Genomic DNA, 18,783 nt, shown 5'->3' on the forward strand with positions numbered 1-18,783 from the left:
CACTGTAAAAAAAATAAAGAAACCCTGCGTTGAATTTCTCTGGGAATAGTCTACTGGAGGGGTGAGCTACCTCTCTGTTGTGTTTCGATTGGTCTTTGGTTAAAATACAGTAATTTCCCGCATTGTGTATAAGCCGCAGGACAGTGTTTTATGCCAGTTAAAAGAAACGAAGCCATATTAACTGCCCCGCTGTATTAACCTCATAGCGGAAGAAATTTAGCAAAATCAATGTATAAGCCGTGGCTAATAGTCGGGAGATTACGGTATAATGTAGTTTATGTCTTTGGCTCAAAAGCATCTGCTAATAGATTTAGATATAAACATAAACACAGATAGATGCGACTTCCTGTGCAATCCCCGACGGTACCTTTAATGAGTCCGTCTGCTGTCGTGAGATAACATGCCTCGGGGTGAAATCACCCAGGAAGTGACTTCCTGCTGGGAAAAGGTTGTGGGCATGACTTCATTGTCACATGAGCCAGCTCAGTGCTCGGCTCTGATGTAGATATGAGGGAGGGGAAGGTATGGAAGAGTGGGGCACCCCAGAGACTTGAGGCTCGAGGAGGAATGTGCGCCGAGGCAGGGCGGGTCATTCGGCCAGGCGGAAAAAGGAAGCCGTCGGCCTTTAATGAGGTCATGACCCCACTCTCGCTTGATTAATCAACAGACTCAGTGCAGCCCAATCAAACCTAGAATCACATGCGCTGAAAGCCATGCAAACACACACGGAGATGTAAATTGCTTTAACACACACACGCACACATACACACACACACACACACACACACACACACACACACACACACACACACACATTCCCATTTTCCTAATGTAACTCATTGATTTATATCTCTCCACTATAGTTGCTAAATGCAAACACATACACATACACATACACATACACATACACATACACACACACTCTCTCTCTCTCTCTCTATCTATCTATCTATCTATCTCTCTTTCTCTCACACACACACACAAACACACACACACACACACACACAGACATGGTACTCTTAGAAGCGTCTATCGATTGATTGACTGTTTAGGGCACGTTGTTGATGTGGATGTGGTTTCCTCCTGTGTGTGTGTGGTGCTCCCTCAGGAGTGATCTGGCCGGTGGAGTGCATCCCCTACCCCCTGCGCTACCTCAGCCTGGCCCTGCCACAGACCTACGCCTCCGAAGCCCTGCGCTGCATCATGTACCGAGGTGAACACACGCACCAGCACACAGGCATACGCACTACACGCCCATAGACACACACACACACACACACACACTTATACAGTTTACCCTAATGTTTGTCTACTGCACTGAAGCTGGAATGTTGTATAGATAATATGTGAGGTACATTAACAGTGTACATGCATAACATGCTCAATGTAAACATGCAAAATAAACATGCAAAAAGCGCAAACAGGCACAGGCACACATGTACACACATGTACACACACACACACACACACACACACACACACACACACACACACACACAGTACAGTACAGTTACTTCACACATAAACACACACCTGAGAACACCCTGAGAACACCCAGGGACACATGCCTACACATGTGCACACATGCAAATACTGTTATTGATACATAGTTAGAGACACAGTTCTGCTAAAAAAATCCACAAGCAAACACATAGTTGTTTTTTTGAAATGCACAAATTCAACACATGCCCAGGTAATGCATGATTTTGTTCACAGTAGCGTAAACATACTGCAGTGAGTTTCTACACGCAACCGTAAGGCACGGTACAGAGATACCCCCACAAACACGGGCTCTGTTTCATATAGTGAAATAGCATACCAGCACACACACACACACACGTGGAAGCAGAAGCACGCGTAAATGTCCCTGCAGGTCCTAATGAGAGCTGACACTCCAGCCTGCCGCACCCACTTCCTCCCTTATGTAACTCATCGCACAGCTCATGTGACACGGGCGGGCATAGTAGCTGTAGCTGTTGTCATTGTATATCACCCATGCTTTACACAAGACATACATTATCCATAGTCATCGCTTTCTCTACTCACACCGGCAGCAGTTGCCAGTGTGTGCAAAGTCACACATGGCGTGTTTAGTGTGCAAAGCAGAGGGAAAGGTTATGAACAGAATTTAATATGTGGATATCAACACATGCGAAGACTGATTAAGACATGATGGATACATAAGATCAAAACGATGATTACTGATCGGATTCATTTTTTACAGTGTAGGTGTTGTTGTTGTTGTTGTTCTTGTTATTTTCGTTGTTGTTGTTAGTGTTTCTGTTGTTGATGAGTATGTCTACGCGGTGGCACTTGAGTTGAGCTCGTTTTCATCCCTCGTGAATGTTTCACACGGTGGCCACTACTCGCGTCCCCTCATAAGCAGCCCATCCCAGAGTCGGCCCAGTGGTCAGGTGCTGCTGCTGCCGCCCTCTGAATTATTCAGCATCCGTCTGTGTGCTCCCCGGGATCATATTCAAACAGCCCTCGACGTTTCGCTCCTTCTTATCGCTCTCGGGCTGGACACCGGCTATCGACACGACAGTGGTACAAGGGTTGCTTGTTGTTCCTGGTCTATTGGGTGATCAGTAGGGTCAATACGGGCCAGACAGGAAGTCTGTGTTAATGTACACTTTGATGCGAGTAGTCATCCAGGGAAGTATGAGAGATTGACGGAGAGAACCTGAGCCATGGCTAAACAAAGGGCTCAGATCCTTTTCCTCCCTGGTGCTGCCTTTCACTTTAATTACTTTCCTGAGACTGTGGGTTGTTTACTATTAAAAAGATATATACTTTAGTCACCTGTTCCACCTGCCTCTGGCATCTGGTTACCCTGCTCTATTAAATGGCTACAGTAAAAAAAACGTCTACACACTGTATGTAGCCTACTGTATGTAGTATGTACTGTATATATGTAGCCTACTTATTTAGTATGTACTAAATGTACTGTGTGTTTAAATTATAGGGATCTGACCTCTGTTTATTTTATCTTTCCATAGGATGGGGTCTCACACGACTGATGGTATGGAGAGGCTTCGCCGTCACTCTGGGCTGGAACACCTTCTTCCTCGTCCTCGCCACAGTCATCCTCAAGCTGAGGTCGTGAAGTCACCTCCCCGTGCGAGGCGCGTCAGGGGACGGGGGAGAGCCCCGTCAGGCGAGACCCTGGCTCCACAGCCTGCCGTTAGGCCTCTCTCTCTCTCTCTCCCTCGAGCTCCCTCCGCATGAGGTCTAACTGACAATAACACTCTGGGCCTCCAGAAATGAAAACAAGGGTGGATGCCTGGGCTTGTCAGTCAGAGCCTCTGTGTCTTCGTCCTCCCTGTCTTTATCGCTGGCAGCTGCAGAGCAAAACATACCTGTTGACTCCTCATTGAGTTTACCGCAAAACATACCTGTTGACTCCTCATTGAGTTTACCTGAGACATGCTAAAATATGCTTCTAAGGCATGTGACATAAAATGACCAACTGTAAGACAATTTGTTTTTTTGTATCAGTGCAAGACATATAAGCAGATCTAAATGTGAAACATATTGATATGGCAACAGCTGGACCAGCAAATAAGTATTGTGAATGAAATAGATGAGCGGACAATAGGATATCTACCCTCGTAGTACCACTGTTTTTGTTTGCCTACGGCTCAGGCCTGATTCTCCCATCCACTGTTGCTTAGCAGAATTGGTGGCTGTATCCAATCAGGCCACCTGGTGCTCTACACTCTCCACACAAGTTTTGCAGATTGTCTGTGCCTGTGTTCCCTGTAGTGAAGGGGACTGAGTAGTTACACATTAATCACTGGAGGGGAAGTCTGTTGATCTGCCACATTTCCCCACCTTGCAGGACTGAGGGGGACTTATTTTAACAAAGAACCGTATATATATATATGTATATCAACGCAAGCAGACACATATCAATGTCTAAAACCTTGCATTTATGATAATGCACACAATGCTTTACATATTGTCTCTACAGCTTCTGTGGCATGTGAAACAGTTCAGCAATGTATGCCAGTGCCAGGTGGAAACTGATAAGAATCATTGTTTACATTCAGGTAAAGCTGGGTGCCTGGACCACGTAACATTTGAAGTGAAAATTGCACGTGTTTTTGTGTTTTGTTGTTGTATTGATTTTGTGATTATTATATGCTAGAGCGTTTTAAGGTTTTAAATCCCAAAGCCATGTGGTATATCTCACAGCATGTGACAAGTATAGTGCGGCATAATGAAGTATTTAATGCTAGATGTATAAGAAAGTTGCTGTCTTTTGTCGACAGTGTTAGTTGCCTGGAAGTGCACATATTGTTATACACAGGAAAATGATTGAACGTAGAATGAAGAGTAGAAGAGAGGGAAACTAGATTGTACCAATATCGCTTATGTATGTGAGATACTTGGGCTCTGGGCTCTGGAACAAGACAGTGAACTGTACCTTATATTATGAGTTCTGCTTAATTGCCAATTTATACAGAAAGTTCATTTCCCTGGGTTCAATCCTTACAATGTGAAGTGTTCTATTCATTTCCATGTATCCCCTCCACACATAGCCATACAGCTGTTTTTAGTCATCTGTTTATTTGCATTAAGGGACAAATACATACTCTTTGCCTTCTGTTTATCTCATCACACACAGGTCATGCTCATCTCTGATATTATTGTGTTTTCATTTTTTTTTTGACTGTTTACTGTTGGGACCACCCCATGTGCCTCCACCATTCCAGCAGGACTCCATGGCTGTTGTGTGCATTTTTAAAACGCTGAAGGACAGAGATGAATTTAGCACAATAAGCCTCACAGAGGGTGTTGTGTTCGGCCTGGAATTGTTGAGAATTCTGCCATTCTACCTCTCCCGGATCCTGTAATTATGATGTCTTGACTCTTATCTATCTGCTATATGTCAAAACGAATATATATATAAAGAGATGTATAACTTTTGTCTTTTTAAAGAGTAAATCTGTTCAGGGATGTGTTTGTGTCTGGAGCTATATCTTTTTTTCCCCCCCAAAAAATATTTCGTCTCTAGCAGTGAGAGAGAACACATATTTCTTCAAGTGTGCCATTTTTAGGTCCTCATCAGTGCCCGCCTGTCACGTCCTGTTCGGTGAGCATGTGACTGACTTTGAGATGGCAGATTACTCACCTCAAAAGATAACTCTCTGCCTCCACACAACCGAACACTCTTAAGTATGCACAGTAGTGTATGTTATCAGAGAGGGTTAAAGTAATGAAAGATCCTTGATGTTATGGAAGCCTTTAGCTTTAGTGCAACACGCTTAGCACGTCCAACCATTTAGGTACTCCTCTGATTGCCTGAGATAGTTTCTCTCTGTCCCCTATCCATTCCATTTTTCTGTCCCACAACAAGCCCAAATGAGGTGCACATGGCTGCATGGGGAACCATTTGAACCCAGCTCCCTGCTCTCTTATCAGCTAGATGCCCCCCCACACACACCATCACACACACACACACTAGAACACCTATTTGCATTTCAAATGTGTGGATCAAACGGAGAGACAAAAAAAGAAAGAGAGCAATGTGTCATTAGCACACATCACCTCAGTTGAGCACAAGCTACATCCAAACTAATGTATGAGCATCAATGCCCATCTGTAGTCTGAGCCATATACTGGATACGGAGATACATTCATTTGGTTCCGAATTAACAGTTTGAATAGCAAACAACTAACATGCTTATTAGCTTGATCTGCTGGTACATAATGTACAATAAAATGTTGATGTTTCGGGTCCATTGGAGCTGCCACTAGTTCTGCTGGTGCTGGAATAGGGAAGGTTTTGGGAGAGGCCACAAAGGGAACATGCCCTCGACAGGGGAATGTGGCACTCCTATCTCAGGGCTTCTATCAGTGTATGAGGAGGATACCATTTTAGTCGGTCCCACCTATGTGATAAAGTAATGCCATTAGTGATATCTCCATGCTGCCGAAAAACTTTTGACCCTCACATTCTGTTCGCACCTCTGCCAGAGAGTTTCGGGAAGTGAGTCATGGGAGGATGTTGCCCTCGCTGGCCAAGAGTCGTATCTCTAAACATTTCAGCTATTTGTCATCCCAGTCAGCTTTCTCTTGACCTCCATGGCCAAGCAAACAACTCTAGCACTACTTTCATTCCAGGTTACAATACCTCTTGTAGCTTGTATACAGGGTAATGCTATATATTATTGGGAGGGGGGCAGAGTTATTGTCTGTCATAGGGCTTTTCTTGTTCAATAGTTCATGTGTGAAAGGTACCCAGTGCCAGGTTCATGTGTTGGAAACAGCAGACAGTGGTGGTAGATTACACACACAGGTTCGGCATCTCCGTGCAGATCAAGAAGGAGGGTATGGAAAACCTTTGCCTGCTCACAACGCACCACCGCAGCTCTAATTGCAAGGATGTGGCGAGGTAACTGATGACACCTCCAGATTACAGCTCTCACCTCTGCAATTAAAAACAGCAAGCCTATAAATACCTCCCTCACGCTTTGCGCGTTTATGAAGGCACCCCTTCAAAAACTGGACAGACTGGTGGAGGAAACATGGAGTCACACTGGCAGGGAAAATATAGATATAACATATCCCACATACATGAATCCTGGTCTGAATTTGCCCCCTATCCCTGTATCAGGGAATCCACTAAGGTGTGGAAATGAAAACAGGGGGGGCATTTTGAACTGGGTTGTAAGGACCACTGAAGATGAAGTCTATCTATGTTTGTTTAAGAGGAATGGAGTTCTACAGTGATGAGAGATCTAATCACCACAGAAATACAAACACAGAAGGTTTTGTTAGTAGGCATACTATTCCCCATCTTAATCTCACACACACCAATGAAAAATCCATGCAATCTTTCATGCTTACAGCCGTTTTGTGATATTCTAGTTCTAGTTCTAGACATTCTGTAAACATATCTGTGTACATGGTTACTGTTTCCATGGTCGCATGACAACAGTAACAACATGCAGGTCAACCTCTAAATGCAAAACAGTTGTGAAATGTAGCCAATATTTTGTTTAAGCATCACAGTTGGAGGGTCATATTTTATCCCATAATCCTGTTTCATCATTTCACATATAGCCTCTGTTTGTGTGACACCTACATCAACAAACTTCATCAGCAGCATGGCTCTGGACTGAAGAAGTTGTTGCTATGTTTTGAGGGTTTATCGTAACAACAACTGGTCATAAACGCACCTCTAGGACAGAAAAGTCCACTCTGGCCAATGGCCTGGACGTTCCCTGCATTTTGTCATGTGACCAAATAACACTTCCTCCTCTTTCTATATTCAGACTCTGGAATGTTTACAAACCAAGTAGGTCACCCGATAAGGTCAGAGTTATACATGCTCCATTATCATCATGTTTGTTTCTCTGCTGTCAAGTGTTCACAAGGTGCACAAGTCATGCTACCAGTGAACACATGGGCAATTGTGTAACTTGAAAGTTATATCTGAAAAATAGGCCTACTCTATGTTCTGCAGACTTTCTGTGGCAAAAACACGTTTGCAGAGATCTATCATATCTTGCATAACTGAAGTTTGTGTTTAGATTTGAGGAAGTCTGGAGAAGTAGTGCAGAGGTGGCACTGTTGCCAGGGTGACATAAACAGAGTTTACAAATGTACCGGTTGGACACTGCACGCAACACATAAATATGGGGATGTGCCGTGCCTAGTTTCTGCTTGTTTTTCGTGTGTGTGTGCGTGTGTGTGCGCGTGCGTGCGTGTGTGTGTGTGTATGTGTGTGTGTTTGTGCTTATATTATTTTGCTGAACTTCAGACTGTTCTTGATATTATCCCTCATTGGATTTACAGCTGTGGTGAGGTAAGATATAAACTGGGTTGCAAAGAATAAATAATCTTTTTTTCCTGTTCTCTTTATGTGAACCGAAACAAACATGAGGCATATGCAAAAAGAGATATGAAACTTTTGGGGCATCCTTGTGGGAAAGGGAGCATAACACCACATCAAAGAACCACTTTTGGAATGAGTTGCATCTCCTCTGAGTGTTTTACAGCAGACAAAAATACACCAACCAGCAATATCAGATTAGCAATACAGCAGACCAGATTGCCGTTTCCGTCTTTAGACCGAATCCCTCTGTCTCAAAGCTAACTGCCTGCAAAGGTGTGACAAAGCCATGCAATATAATACAGCTGTAAAAATGAGCAACCTCTCTCTGGCACTCATCATACGTGTGTGCTATTTCAAAGCATAGTGTCAATGTTCGCTCCATCGATAGCACATCAACACACCCCATAACTGTACACCTGGCATGAACCAAGAACCATGTACTTCTAATAGACCCTGTGGTGTCAGCAACTGTGTGTTATATTCACAGGCTGTGTGTTTTATAACCTCATGACAGAACCTAGATTTGAAAGGCATATGTGCTTTTGATTACCTTTGACCGCAGAGTGCAATTATTTTTGTTCATTTATTTTGAAACAGCACCAGAAATTTCCATTCAGGATGCACTGGTCATATGCCATATAGGGACCTGGAGAATGCACTTGGCCTGTGCCAAGGGAATGGGGTAGGAGACATGTGGTGGCAAACAAGTTCACGATCCAAGAGCCAGCACATTCTTTCCATGTGTAGCAAATTTAACACAACTACGCCTTGAGCTTTCAAACTGATTAAAGTAAGGAATAGCCTAGGTACATTGTCTGAAATAGTGCAAAAGGTCTCGTATAGCATGAATATGATGAAAATGTACTCGTGTACATATGTAACAGTATCAGATTGTATGCAGTTTCTTGGTAGGGAACAAATGTTTAGGCCTACTTAGGCTACTACTCAGACCTTCTTTCAGGATTATGGAATAGCAAAACAAAAAGTTGGGCTTGGCCTATATGATAAAAGTGTATGATTGATGTAGTGGATTTCCAAATCTGCATGGCACAGATGTTCAGCCCTTTCAGAACATGATAAAAGAATGTGACACAGAAATGAAAAAAAAAAAAAAAAAAAAAAACCTGCCAGCATATTCTGATACATTTAAAAAGTTGGTTGGTAACAATAAGTTGGTAAATTAAATTGTGTGCTCTAAAATCCTCAGTAAATCCTACACGTATGCTGACAAAAATATATTTATTAACGAATCTATTATATAGGCTATATAAAAAGGTTTTTAAAAATATTCAAAGTGTCTGGTCTATTGCTAAATTTAGGTAGGCCTGCTGCCACATTACCAGTCATCAGAACGCATCAACCCTGTGATGCACTACAATATCCACAATCCACTTCGCGCAATTAATGACGCGGCATTTTTTTTCTCCTCCTTTCTTCAGCTAGCGATACAACTCCACCAAAATCTGTTTATGTTCAGAAGAAGCCACGGAGTGAAGGGCACACATTGAGTGAAGTCGCTCTACTCTTTTTGATGAATGTAGCAAAAAAAATCAGAGGACTTTGAAAATACATATCTAGGCATAGAGCACACGATCACCACGCTCTTTTTGTGTTGTGTTTTTTACTTTGCATCGTTGGAAGACCGCTTACCTGCCTTTGTTAGCTGGATTGGCTAGCTTACATTAACCAGAGCTCGCTAGCTTGCTTGGTAGCTAGATATACGTTCGCTAGCTACGGAGCTGTTGGTTTTACGGCAGATTGTTTTTACTGAGCTAGCGGGTTAGCAAGCATCTGCTGGCTGGCTCTATACCAGCCAGTTTGTCGGAGGACTGTGTTTTTATATCTCTTTCGTTTGGGACAAGTCGGGATCAACGTTACACCATCACTGTAAGTATCTAAAATCCCACAGTTTGTGTTCCTACAGAGCTGTAAGCATTACACCAAGTTAGTCAGCATCAACATTGTTAATGTACTAGACGTGGCTTGTTGGGTAGCTAACACAAGCTGCACACATACACAAGGCAACCACATATCACAATGTTGGCACACTAACTTTGCTTTCTCTCTACGTTATTTCAGACGTTTTAGTGACTGTAAACTTGAACCACACCATTTGTTAGGTTCGATTTATGTTAGCATTTGGTTTCCTTTGTAAGTTTTATGACAGTTACATTGCCATATTAACAGATTGAGCGGATACGTTGGCTTGCTTGACCACCTAAATCTTTTTTGCTCTGAATTGGTTACACACTCGTTTAGGTACAACGTTAGTATATGACTTTGCTTGCTGTTTTAGAATAAATTGTCTGAATTCTTGTCAGTATGAAGTTTTGCAAATCCCCGGAACAGTGTCATATCGTTTGGCACTGAATTGGAACTTGCACGACTTGTAACGTTAACAAAAACAAGAGATGATCAGACGGATGTCGTTGCACTGCTAAGTTGGTTTAGTGTCGTTAACTTTGTGCAACATTTCAGCGTTTACCCCCCCCCCCTTTTCAAATAGGAAATAACATATAATCTGTACAGTTTTAGGGTGAAATATGGAATCATGTGGGAAATGCTTTTTGATTGAGGGCAATAGTGTAAAACGCAGTTGGCTGCTGTGGCCTTCTTCAACAGCTCACACTAACCGAAGTTGCCCCACCATGAGGTACTACTGCTTTTGAGGCGTGCTCTCCTCCGCTAGGCAGCATGTAATGTTACACCGTGTTGTTTGTTGTGTATTATGCTCAAATAAGCAGCCGTACTCTTTGAATGTGTTTGCGTGGTATTGTTCTGTTGCATTTAAAAGTGATTTGCATATTAATATAGCGTCCTTTTCTCAGTCGAGCATCTGGCCAAGTGAGGCCAGCCATTGTCCCGTGATTTGAATCACTTTTGTTGACATCCTACTACCACCCCCAATCTACCCTCCTCTCCTTCCGAGAGCCAAAGCTGAGACTCACGCGAGTAGACTTCATTGTACTCTACACTTAACCTAGAATTACAGATGAATTTGTTGTGGCGATGTGATGGTGGGAAATTCGCATTTGAAAACATTGGAAAGTTAACTTTGAAGTGAAGAAAACATGTTCTGTGTCTAGTGTTTGTAAGCAGAATTGACTAATCTGATTACAATAGTTATGACAATGAAGCGTTAAGCCTGACAAATGGTTGTGCTTGTTATCCTACATCTTTTTTGGGCATCTGTTAACTTCCATGGAAAAAAACAATTGCTCATATGTCGGCGTGGAATGGGTGGGAAACTGTATGAGGGCATGCCTGGATAAGGCAATCGGACAAATGAAATGCACGTATCTGAATGCACTGCACTGGCCAGCCTCCGTGCTATCGGCTTCCCTTTCCGGAAACCTGATCCTTGCCAATCGCAGCAGGGTGGCTGTGAAGCTTGGGGATGGCGATCTGGAATGACTCGTGCGCTCTCGCGTTCGGTCCCCTTGCTCTTTTTGCTTTTATATTGTGTTGCGCTTCCGTTTTCCACAGTTGGGACAAGATATTGCTGTCCTCGATGAGCTAATCAAACGTTTCGTCATACCGGTATTTTAGCGTAGAGCCATGCTTTCCTAATAGCCTCCTGTAGTGCGACTTATTTACGTCCATCAGGCACATCAGAGACAGTCGGGAGCAGGAATGAAGGAAGCACAGCAGTATAGCGGCATGCCGACATTGTGAAAGACTGTGTATGCGAAACTGTATTTCGAAAAGGTCAGCAAGGTGTGTTTTCTTCAAAGCTTGTGGGCTAAATAGTTCTAAAAGTCAACAGGTGACAGCTCCGACCTCTGACCTCAAGATGGGTACGGGCACGATTAGCCCATGCCGCAAACCTGCTCAGTTTGGCCTCAGACGAAGAGCCGCGGAGGTTTCTGTTTTTGGGCTGGGCTTGGTTACATCTCACTTCTCCTCCCTCGCCTGTCTTTGCACGTCTGTCCGATCAGCGCTGGATGCTGCAGATAAATGGTGCCAAATCACCGCGGGGATGAGAACGTTCTGGATTGGGCTGTTATCCCTGGAGCAGTAGAGGGGGAAATACAGTGTGCCGGCCGGGATAGTGAACATGATGAAGTTTTTTTTGTTGTTGCGGGGATTATGTTTGTAATGGAAAGTAGGTCAGACAGTGGCCACATTAGCTGCTGTTTTACTGGGGTAGGAAAGGAAAAGACCGTAAAACAGAGAGAAGGAAGATCTTTTTTCCCCCATAAAGTGCTGCTGATTTGACTTATTCCTGCTCCCTCACTCTCCTTCCTACTTTTTCTGTCCCTCTTCTACCATGCTGACACAAACAGTATCATTTACATACACAGGCTACTCCTGTTACCTGCTTGCAGTGCCTCAAGTGCACTACTTAATACTCGGATTCTGAAAATACATAAGTACTAAGTTCGTAATCTATTCATAAAGGTGTTTATCCCTCCCTCCCTCCCTCTCACACACACGCGCGCACACACACACACACACACACACACACACAGATAAATTGCTATTGGTTCTACCTCTGGAAACCCTGCCCTACTCATAATGGTGCCATAAGGCTGTTTTCTCCCTCTTACAAACGGGCCAAATGTCCCATGCATGTTTCTGTAGTTCTGTAGATTTATTAGCACTGTCCTTGATACCCTAGATTGGAGGAATGAGTTGTACAGGGAGGTGTGTGTGTGTGTGTGGGGAGGGGTGTTTTACGCTTTAATATTTTCCGACAGGTTGAGTTGTGGGAAACAGCTCAGTCCTTTTCTTCTCAAGGGGAAGCATAAAACTGTAATGGGCTGTCCTTCACTCTGGGTCCCAAATTCTTTTATGCACAAACACAAACCGCCAGCCGCTGGGGATTGGACCAGTATTAATGGCCCTGATATTGCGCACATAGTTTTTCATTTGTGGTTTTTCATTTTTCAGAGGCCTGCGTCAGGTGTGTATGCGGTGTTTGGTTGCACCACCACATTTTTTTTTCCCTCGCAAGCTCTTTGTGATGTGTTTGTGTGTGTGTGTGTGTGGTGTTTTGGTTGCTTAAAACCCTGAGGCTAATTCTGCTCGTCATGCACTCTCGCTCCGTACACCTCGCCCAGTCTCACCCCCGCCGTCCCCAAACACGGGCGAGCACACGTGGCACCTAGTCACCCACGGATCCTTCCCCTTAAGCTCACTCCATGACCTGGAGGACGGGCCGCGCTCCCTCCTGCCCGAACCAGATCCGTTTCCTGCCTCCATCCCTCTCTTACTCACCTTCCTGTATGGAGTCATTCCCTCTTTCTCTCCCTCCAAAACATACATGCACACTCAGTCCCAGAATACACAGGCATGGTCATGTTATGGTGACATGGTCATGGAAGATGCAGTGAGCTTTTGCACAGACTTAGGTCTTGTAAGGGGGAAGCTTTTACCTAATAAGTAAGACCAATCGTTTATTGTCTAGTTGAACTTACTAGAGAGCATGGTGGGACATAGTCAGAGTCCTTTAAAAAACATAGATTCCCTCAGCTGTTATGCTATTTGTGATACCACCACCACACAAGACCTCAAGTGTTCTGTTGAACCTTATCTCTAACAGGGTCCTCAGTTATCTTACCCTATCCCTGCCTCGTAGAGTTCCCTTCTGCCCTGGTCTGTCTGAGTTACACCGTCTGTCCAGTTCTCTTTCTCCATCACTTCCTATCAGCCCCCCCCCCCCCATCATCTATCCTTCTCTCCTCCCCTGTTTTCTGCTGTGGATTCTGGGAAACATGCACATAATGTTCCCACAGCAGGAAGTTGGTACTTGAGTCATGAGGGACAGGGAGTAGTAATATTTTCAGCCTGCCTCTCTGCAGGCAGCGCATCTATGATGATGATGATGATGATGATAATAATAATAATAATAATAATAATAATAATAATAATAATAATAATAATAATAATAATAATTCAATGAGATATGAAACTCTAGCTAAAACTCTAGCTAAAATATCCTCCAACGAACTGTTACATGAGACACACACAGGCACATGCATCTTGTAGTAAAACCTAACCTTGATGCAGCTGCGGCACTGAGGGCCAGCCTGCATATTTGTGTGTGTGTGTGTGTGTGTGGGCAGTCAATAGGGACCAGCACCTGATTTGTTGGTGCTCTCTTGCATGTTCGAAAGCAGCTGTGGGGTAATACCACACACACACACACACACACGCACACAATACACACACAGTCCAATCACTCTTGTCGGGCGGGGGGGGGGGGGGGGGGGCGGGGGATTGGGTTGGGTTGGGTTGATCAGTGTTTAATGGTAAAGCTCAATAATCAGAGGCAGATGGAGGCTGTGTGTGTTTAGGGTGGGCTCGACATGATGTTGATACATCCATGCACACACGGCGTGCCATCTTTATTGTCTCTTTGGGAAGCTCAGGTGCTGTGCATTAATTCTCACACACACACACACACACACACTTCTCTGCAACCTTTGGGTTGCTAAACTCATTCTGACCACCCTTGCATCCCCACCCCCTGCACCAAGTCCAAAGCGTCCATCTCTGTCCTGCGATGTCCCCCTCTTTTGTCCACCCAGTTTCTCACCCCCTCCTCTCTCCCAGTGCTGCTTGAGACACAAAGTGACATGGAGCCCCTGGGGTAAAAAAACACCTTTGTTCCTTCAAAATGCCTTAAGCCAATTAGGCCTGCTCCCTGCCCTTGCTCCCAATGGCCTGCTGGAAGCTCTTATGTGTTCAGACTGTCCGACACTGTCTCTAACCACCAACCCCCCCCCCCCCCCCCAGAAGAGCCAAACAGTACCCAGGGGATTAGCAGCCAACTGGGGCCACGGGTGTGAGTTTTGGGGCAGGCAATAAAGCCCCCCCTCCCCCCTTCTCTTCATCCCCCTATAATCTACAGGCTGGAGAGTGTTGACTACTGATGTGTCTGATGACCCAGTTGTTCACTGCGATCATTTCACCATTTGTCTTGTCTTTGTCCTAGAAGGTGGGAAAGTGGGTAGGTGGGTTGTTGCCCCCCCCCCCCCCCCCCCCCACCCCGCACCACACCATAACCAACACCTTCCATAGTGTGTGTGTGTGTGAGTGTGTGTGTGTACGAATGCGCATGCATGCTTTTGTGCGTCTGTTTGTGAGAGGGAGAAGTACTCATTTCCTGTCAGAGACGAGGTCGATGACTTGTGTGCTTCCCCACTTTTATGCTGTCGGCGCATTTGGTGCAATATCCGAGAGTACGCGTATGAGTGTGCGTGGGCATGTGGCTTTCTTTTTTTTTTTTTGTGGTTCAGATTGTCATTTTCACAATGTGAACTCAGTGCCCCCCTTTTGGTCCCATCCTGATCCTTTTTTTCTTTCGAAAGGCTGCCGAGATTGGGCCACGGCCGGCAAGCATGAACCGTTGTGGATCGTTGGACCACTGTTTTTGGCTTTTTGTGTTTCATGGTCTCTAGCCCACGTCTTGTCATGTTTGTCCGGGGAGGACCGCAGGACACTGGAGGCTGGATGCTCAGCGGCGCTGTGTTCTGGCTGCCCAGCAAAGCGCAAGATAGCAAAACGCCCAGTTGAGACGACTGACGAACACACGCCCGTTTGATCTGACGTTCACTCTTCCTGCGACTTCAAAGGGCCCACTGTCTTTCTCTTGAAGCTTTTTTGTTTTTGCTCCATTTTATTTAGCAGGGGACGCAAGTCCCTCAACATGCTGCTGATTCACACAACTGTGTGTGTGTGTGTGTGTGTGTGTAGAAGGTCTGTACGTGTGAGAGCTAGAGAGAGGAAAATGTTTTCCCTTATCTGGTGGGTTGTGTATGCACATGTTTTTTCCTGAAGTAGCAGTGGTGCAGGTGACCCACCCACAAGCCTCTTTGCGGTGGCTAATAGTCATGGTGTGGCGGACTCTGAGCGGGAACCCTGTCTCTGTGGGAGACGTGAGAACATCTCAGGGGAAGCCCAGGAGGCAGCGCACTCGTGATGACAGGTGACTGGTGGAATCTCTTCTGTGAATGATGGTTAAGAGATGAAGTTTGGTGCTAAATGGAAGGTGTGTGTGTGTGTGTGTGTGTGTGTGTGTGCGCATACATAGATATAGCGCCAATGATCTGAAATATAGTTCTGGACGTTCATAATGGACACAATAACCAGTTCTTTCAGATAACAGGTTAAGCCTGAATAGATTACACAAGATCAGTGTTTGACAATAGACACACACACACACACACACACACACACACAGAGAGTCTTACACAGATACCAGCTGGCAAAGTCTCTATCACCTGAGCACACTCTATGCCAACCCCAGCCTTCCTAATCTCCCCAGGAGCTCTCTCTGGTTCAGGGTCCTGCCTGCCAAATGCCCCGATAACCAGAGCAGGTTTAGAAAAAGAAGAAAAAATCAGGAGGTATGTCGAGACTCCATTATTCTGTGACCAGTGCACTCTCCTAAGCCTGTGTCCCTCTTAGCGACCTTTGTTTCTTGTCTTTCTCTTCATTCTTGTCCCTGTCTTGCCTGTCCCTCTCGTGTACTACAAGGTGATTATGCTCCCAGGTGATAGCAATTCGATCCCCCCCCCCCCCCCACTTATTGCCGAGCGCCAGTCTGTCATGTTTTACACTGTATGTTTGCTGCGCATCGATTAGGCCAGTGAGAAGACAAGCAGAGAGAATGGGATGGAGGGAAAGAATGAGGAAGAGAGAGAATGGTGGTTGTGCTAGTGCTATTTTGTGTGTGTGTGTGTGTGCGCGCACGCGCTCAGTGCCTATGGCGTCTCCGACCTGCTTTTCCAGGACCAGGCAGCCGGATCGATTTTCCCCGCCGCACGCTGCTCTCCTCTCCTCTCCTCTCCTCCGCCCCGCCTGCAAACCTATCCCTCCTGCAACCCAACCCGCACGGCCCGCCTCAAGGTCACCCCACCATCACATGCTTAAAGAACCGCACACGCGCTCACACACAGACATGGGCCAGCCACAGTGAGAAATGGCTCTCAGCATGGAGAGAGACTAAGGTTAAGGCTGATTGGCTATTTGGTGGTTAGAGTCGTCATTGAGCCCCTTTCTCAGTTTCCCCCGTTCATGTGGTCTTTTTTTCCCCTTTCTTTAAAAAAAAAAAACAAAACAATTTAGCTCTTTTCATTTTGTCTGCCTTTCTTCCTCTGGCTGGCTGGCCACAACGTAGGCGTCCAGCCTGATGCCTGCTCCGCTGGCCAATTAAAGGCCTATTAGAGCGGCCATGAAAGGGGTCCAAATGAAACTGTACAAAGGTGTTTGTTTAAGGGAGGCTCCTCCTGCCAAATGCCACCCACATCCATGTGGCACCACTTCTTTGGTCTTCAGCTTGTGTGTGTGTGTGTGTGTGTGTGTTTCTCTCTATGAGAAACTGGCTAGAGCTTATCCCTGAAGTGTCTCTAAGGCACAGCACATCAGCTGCTGTAAAATGCTGATGTGTGTGTTTTTTCTTTTAAAAGTGTGATTGTGATGGCATGGCCACCCCTCTCTTCCTCCTCTCCCGCTCTCCCTCCCTCCCTCACTTTCCTCTTCCTCCTCTCCCTCTCCTTCCTCTTCCTCCTCTCTATCTCACTCCCCCTCTTTCTCTCTCATGTCGGTTAGCAGGTCTGGTGGGCAGAGGCAACAGGCTCTTGATGTGGTTTCCTGTGTAACACTCCCCTCTCCTCCCCTTGATCCTGCGTTGCAACCAAACTTCCCTTCCCACTCATGTGCCCCTCTCCAGCTCCGCTCCATTTCTGACACTCATGGAGGGAGCACACACAGACAGACCGAGAGACAGACACACAGACAGACCGAGAGACAGACAGACAGACAGACCGAGAGACAGACAGACGGAGAGACAGACAGACAGACCGAGAGACACACAGACAGAGAGACAGAAAGACACTGCTGTGAGAGCCAGCACCAGCCAGTACTAATAACAGGAAGACGAGGCAGGGACAGACCGTTGAAGTCTCTCCTTGCTTACTTGTGTTTTTTTTTATAGATTTAAATGCAACGTAGTCGCCACTTTTAAGAAGGTCACTGCTCAATCCGAGTAGCAGATCTGATTCTCTGTACTGGGGGGGGGGGATTTATACAAACAGGGTTTTTTTTGTAAAGCTTCATCTCATAAATGTTGGCCTCCTCTAATCCCTCTGAGAGATGGCAGACTGTCCCTCGGTAAAACCCCACCTTCCATAACCTTCCTTGGTACTGACGGCATGCTGAAATGATATTCGGCCCCGGCCCCGCTGAAATCTAGAACAAGGACCAGTGAGGTGAGAATTTACTGGAGGCCCCTTCAGTACAGTTTTATGACATTACCACGTAATATCACATTGAGAGATTCCAATTTTAGTAGATATTTGCAGAATGCTGGGACATTTGAATGAATTGAAGAACTATGTAAGGCCTATATTACCCTTCGAAGATTAGTTTTTGTGACCGTTTTGTACTTTAATATAGTAATGTGTTGATTCCCTGTAAAATGGTGCTATGGTGTTGAAACTATTTTACCTCCCTCCCTCCACCCCTAGTATGCATCCTTAAATGGCTGTGTGTGACAGCCTCACTGATTGGTCTTTTATAGCCTCCTCTCGTTGCCAGCGACCCCATTGTGAATGTGCAGCGTATCAGACGACACCCTTTGCCGTTTATAAACGTGCCGGGGACAAAAGTGAGCTGAACTTTTCGGCGCCTGCCAAGAATCACACCCTTTCCCCTGCCTCAGGCAGCCCTGCCGGGGCCCTGCGAGCCTGGGAGAGAGGAGAGGAGAGGAGAGGAGAGAGGAGAGGCAGCGCTCCAGGGGAAGGCTTCCAGCTCCCCTCCAGGCCGAGGCCCGTACAAAAGCCCGCTTGTCTGGGGGAGGCAGCCGAGACGGGCCACAATGGCCCCCTTCTCCGCTCCGTCTCCTGCCCCGAGAGCAGGGCTCCGTCACCCACCGAGCGCACGGTCTCCGCTTTTGTCCCGCGTTCCGAGCCTGGCGGCGCGGGGGCAGG

General features: G+C 45.8%; 2 protein-coding genes across 2 annotated transcripts in view; both read left to right on the plus strand.

Annotated features, from left to right (window-relative positions):
- The window catches only part of abch1 (ATP-binding cassette, sub-family H, member 1), a 23,538-nt gene extending 20,160 nt beyond the window's left edge, over window positions 1-3,378 (plus strand). Inside the window, 2 exon segments of the mRNA XM_062519982.1 lie at window positions 1,109-1,213; window positions 3,000-3,378. Coding sequence (XP_062375966.1) covers window positions 1,109-1,213; window positions 3,000-3,106 — 212 coding nt within the window. The 3' untranslated portion in view covers window positions 3,107-3,378.
- A 5,938-nt stretch (window positions 3,379-9,316) lies between these two features.
- The window catches only part of peli1b (pellino E3 ubiquitin protein ligase 1b), a 39,302-nt gene continuing 29,835 nt past the window's right edge, over window positions 9,317-18,783 (plus strand). Inside the window, exon 1 of the mRNA XM_062519332.1 lies at window positions 9,317-9,733. The gene's annotated coding sequence lies outside the window, so the exon portion shown is untranslated. The remainder of the gene's footprint in view (window positions 9,734-18,783) is intronic.

This window comes from Sardina pilchardus, chromosome 18 (genome assembly GCF_963854185.1).
Source record: "Sardina pilchardus chromosome 18, fSarPil1.1, whole genome shotgun sequence".
Taxonomy (NCBI): Eukaryota; Metazoa; Chordata; class Actinopteri; order Clupeiformes; family Clupeidae; genus Sardina; species Sardina pilchardus.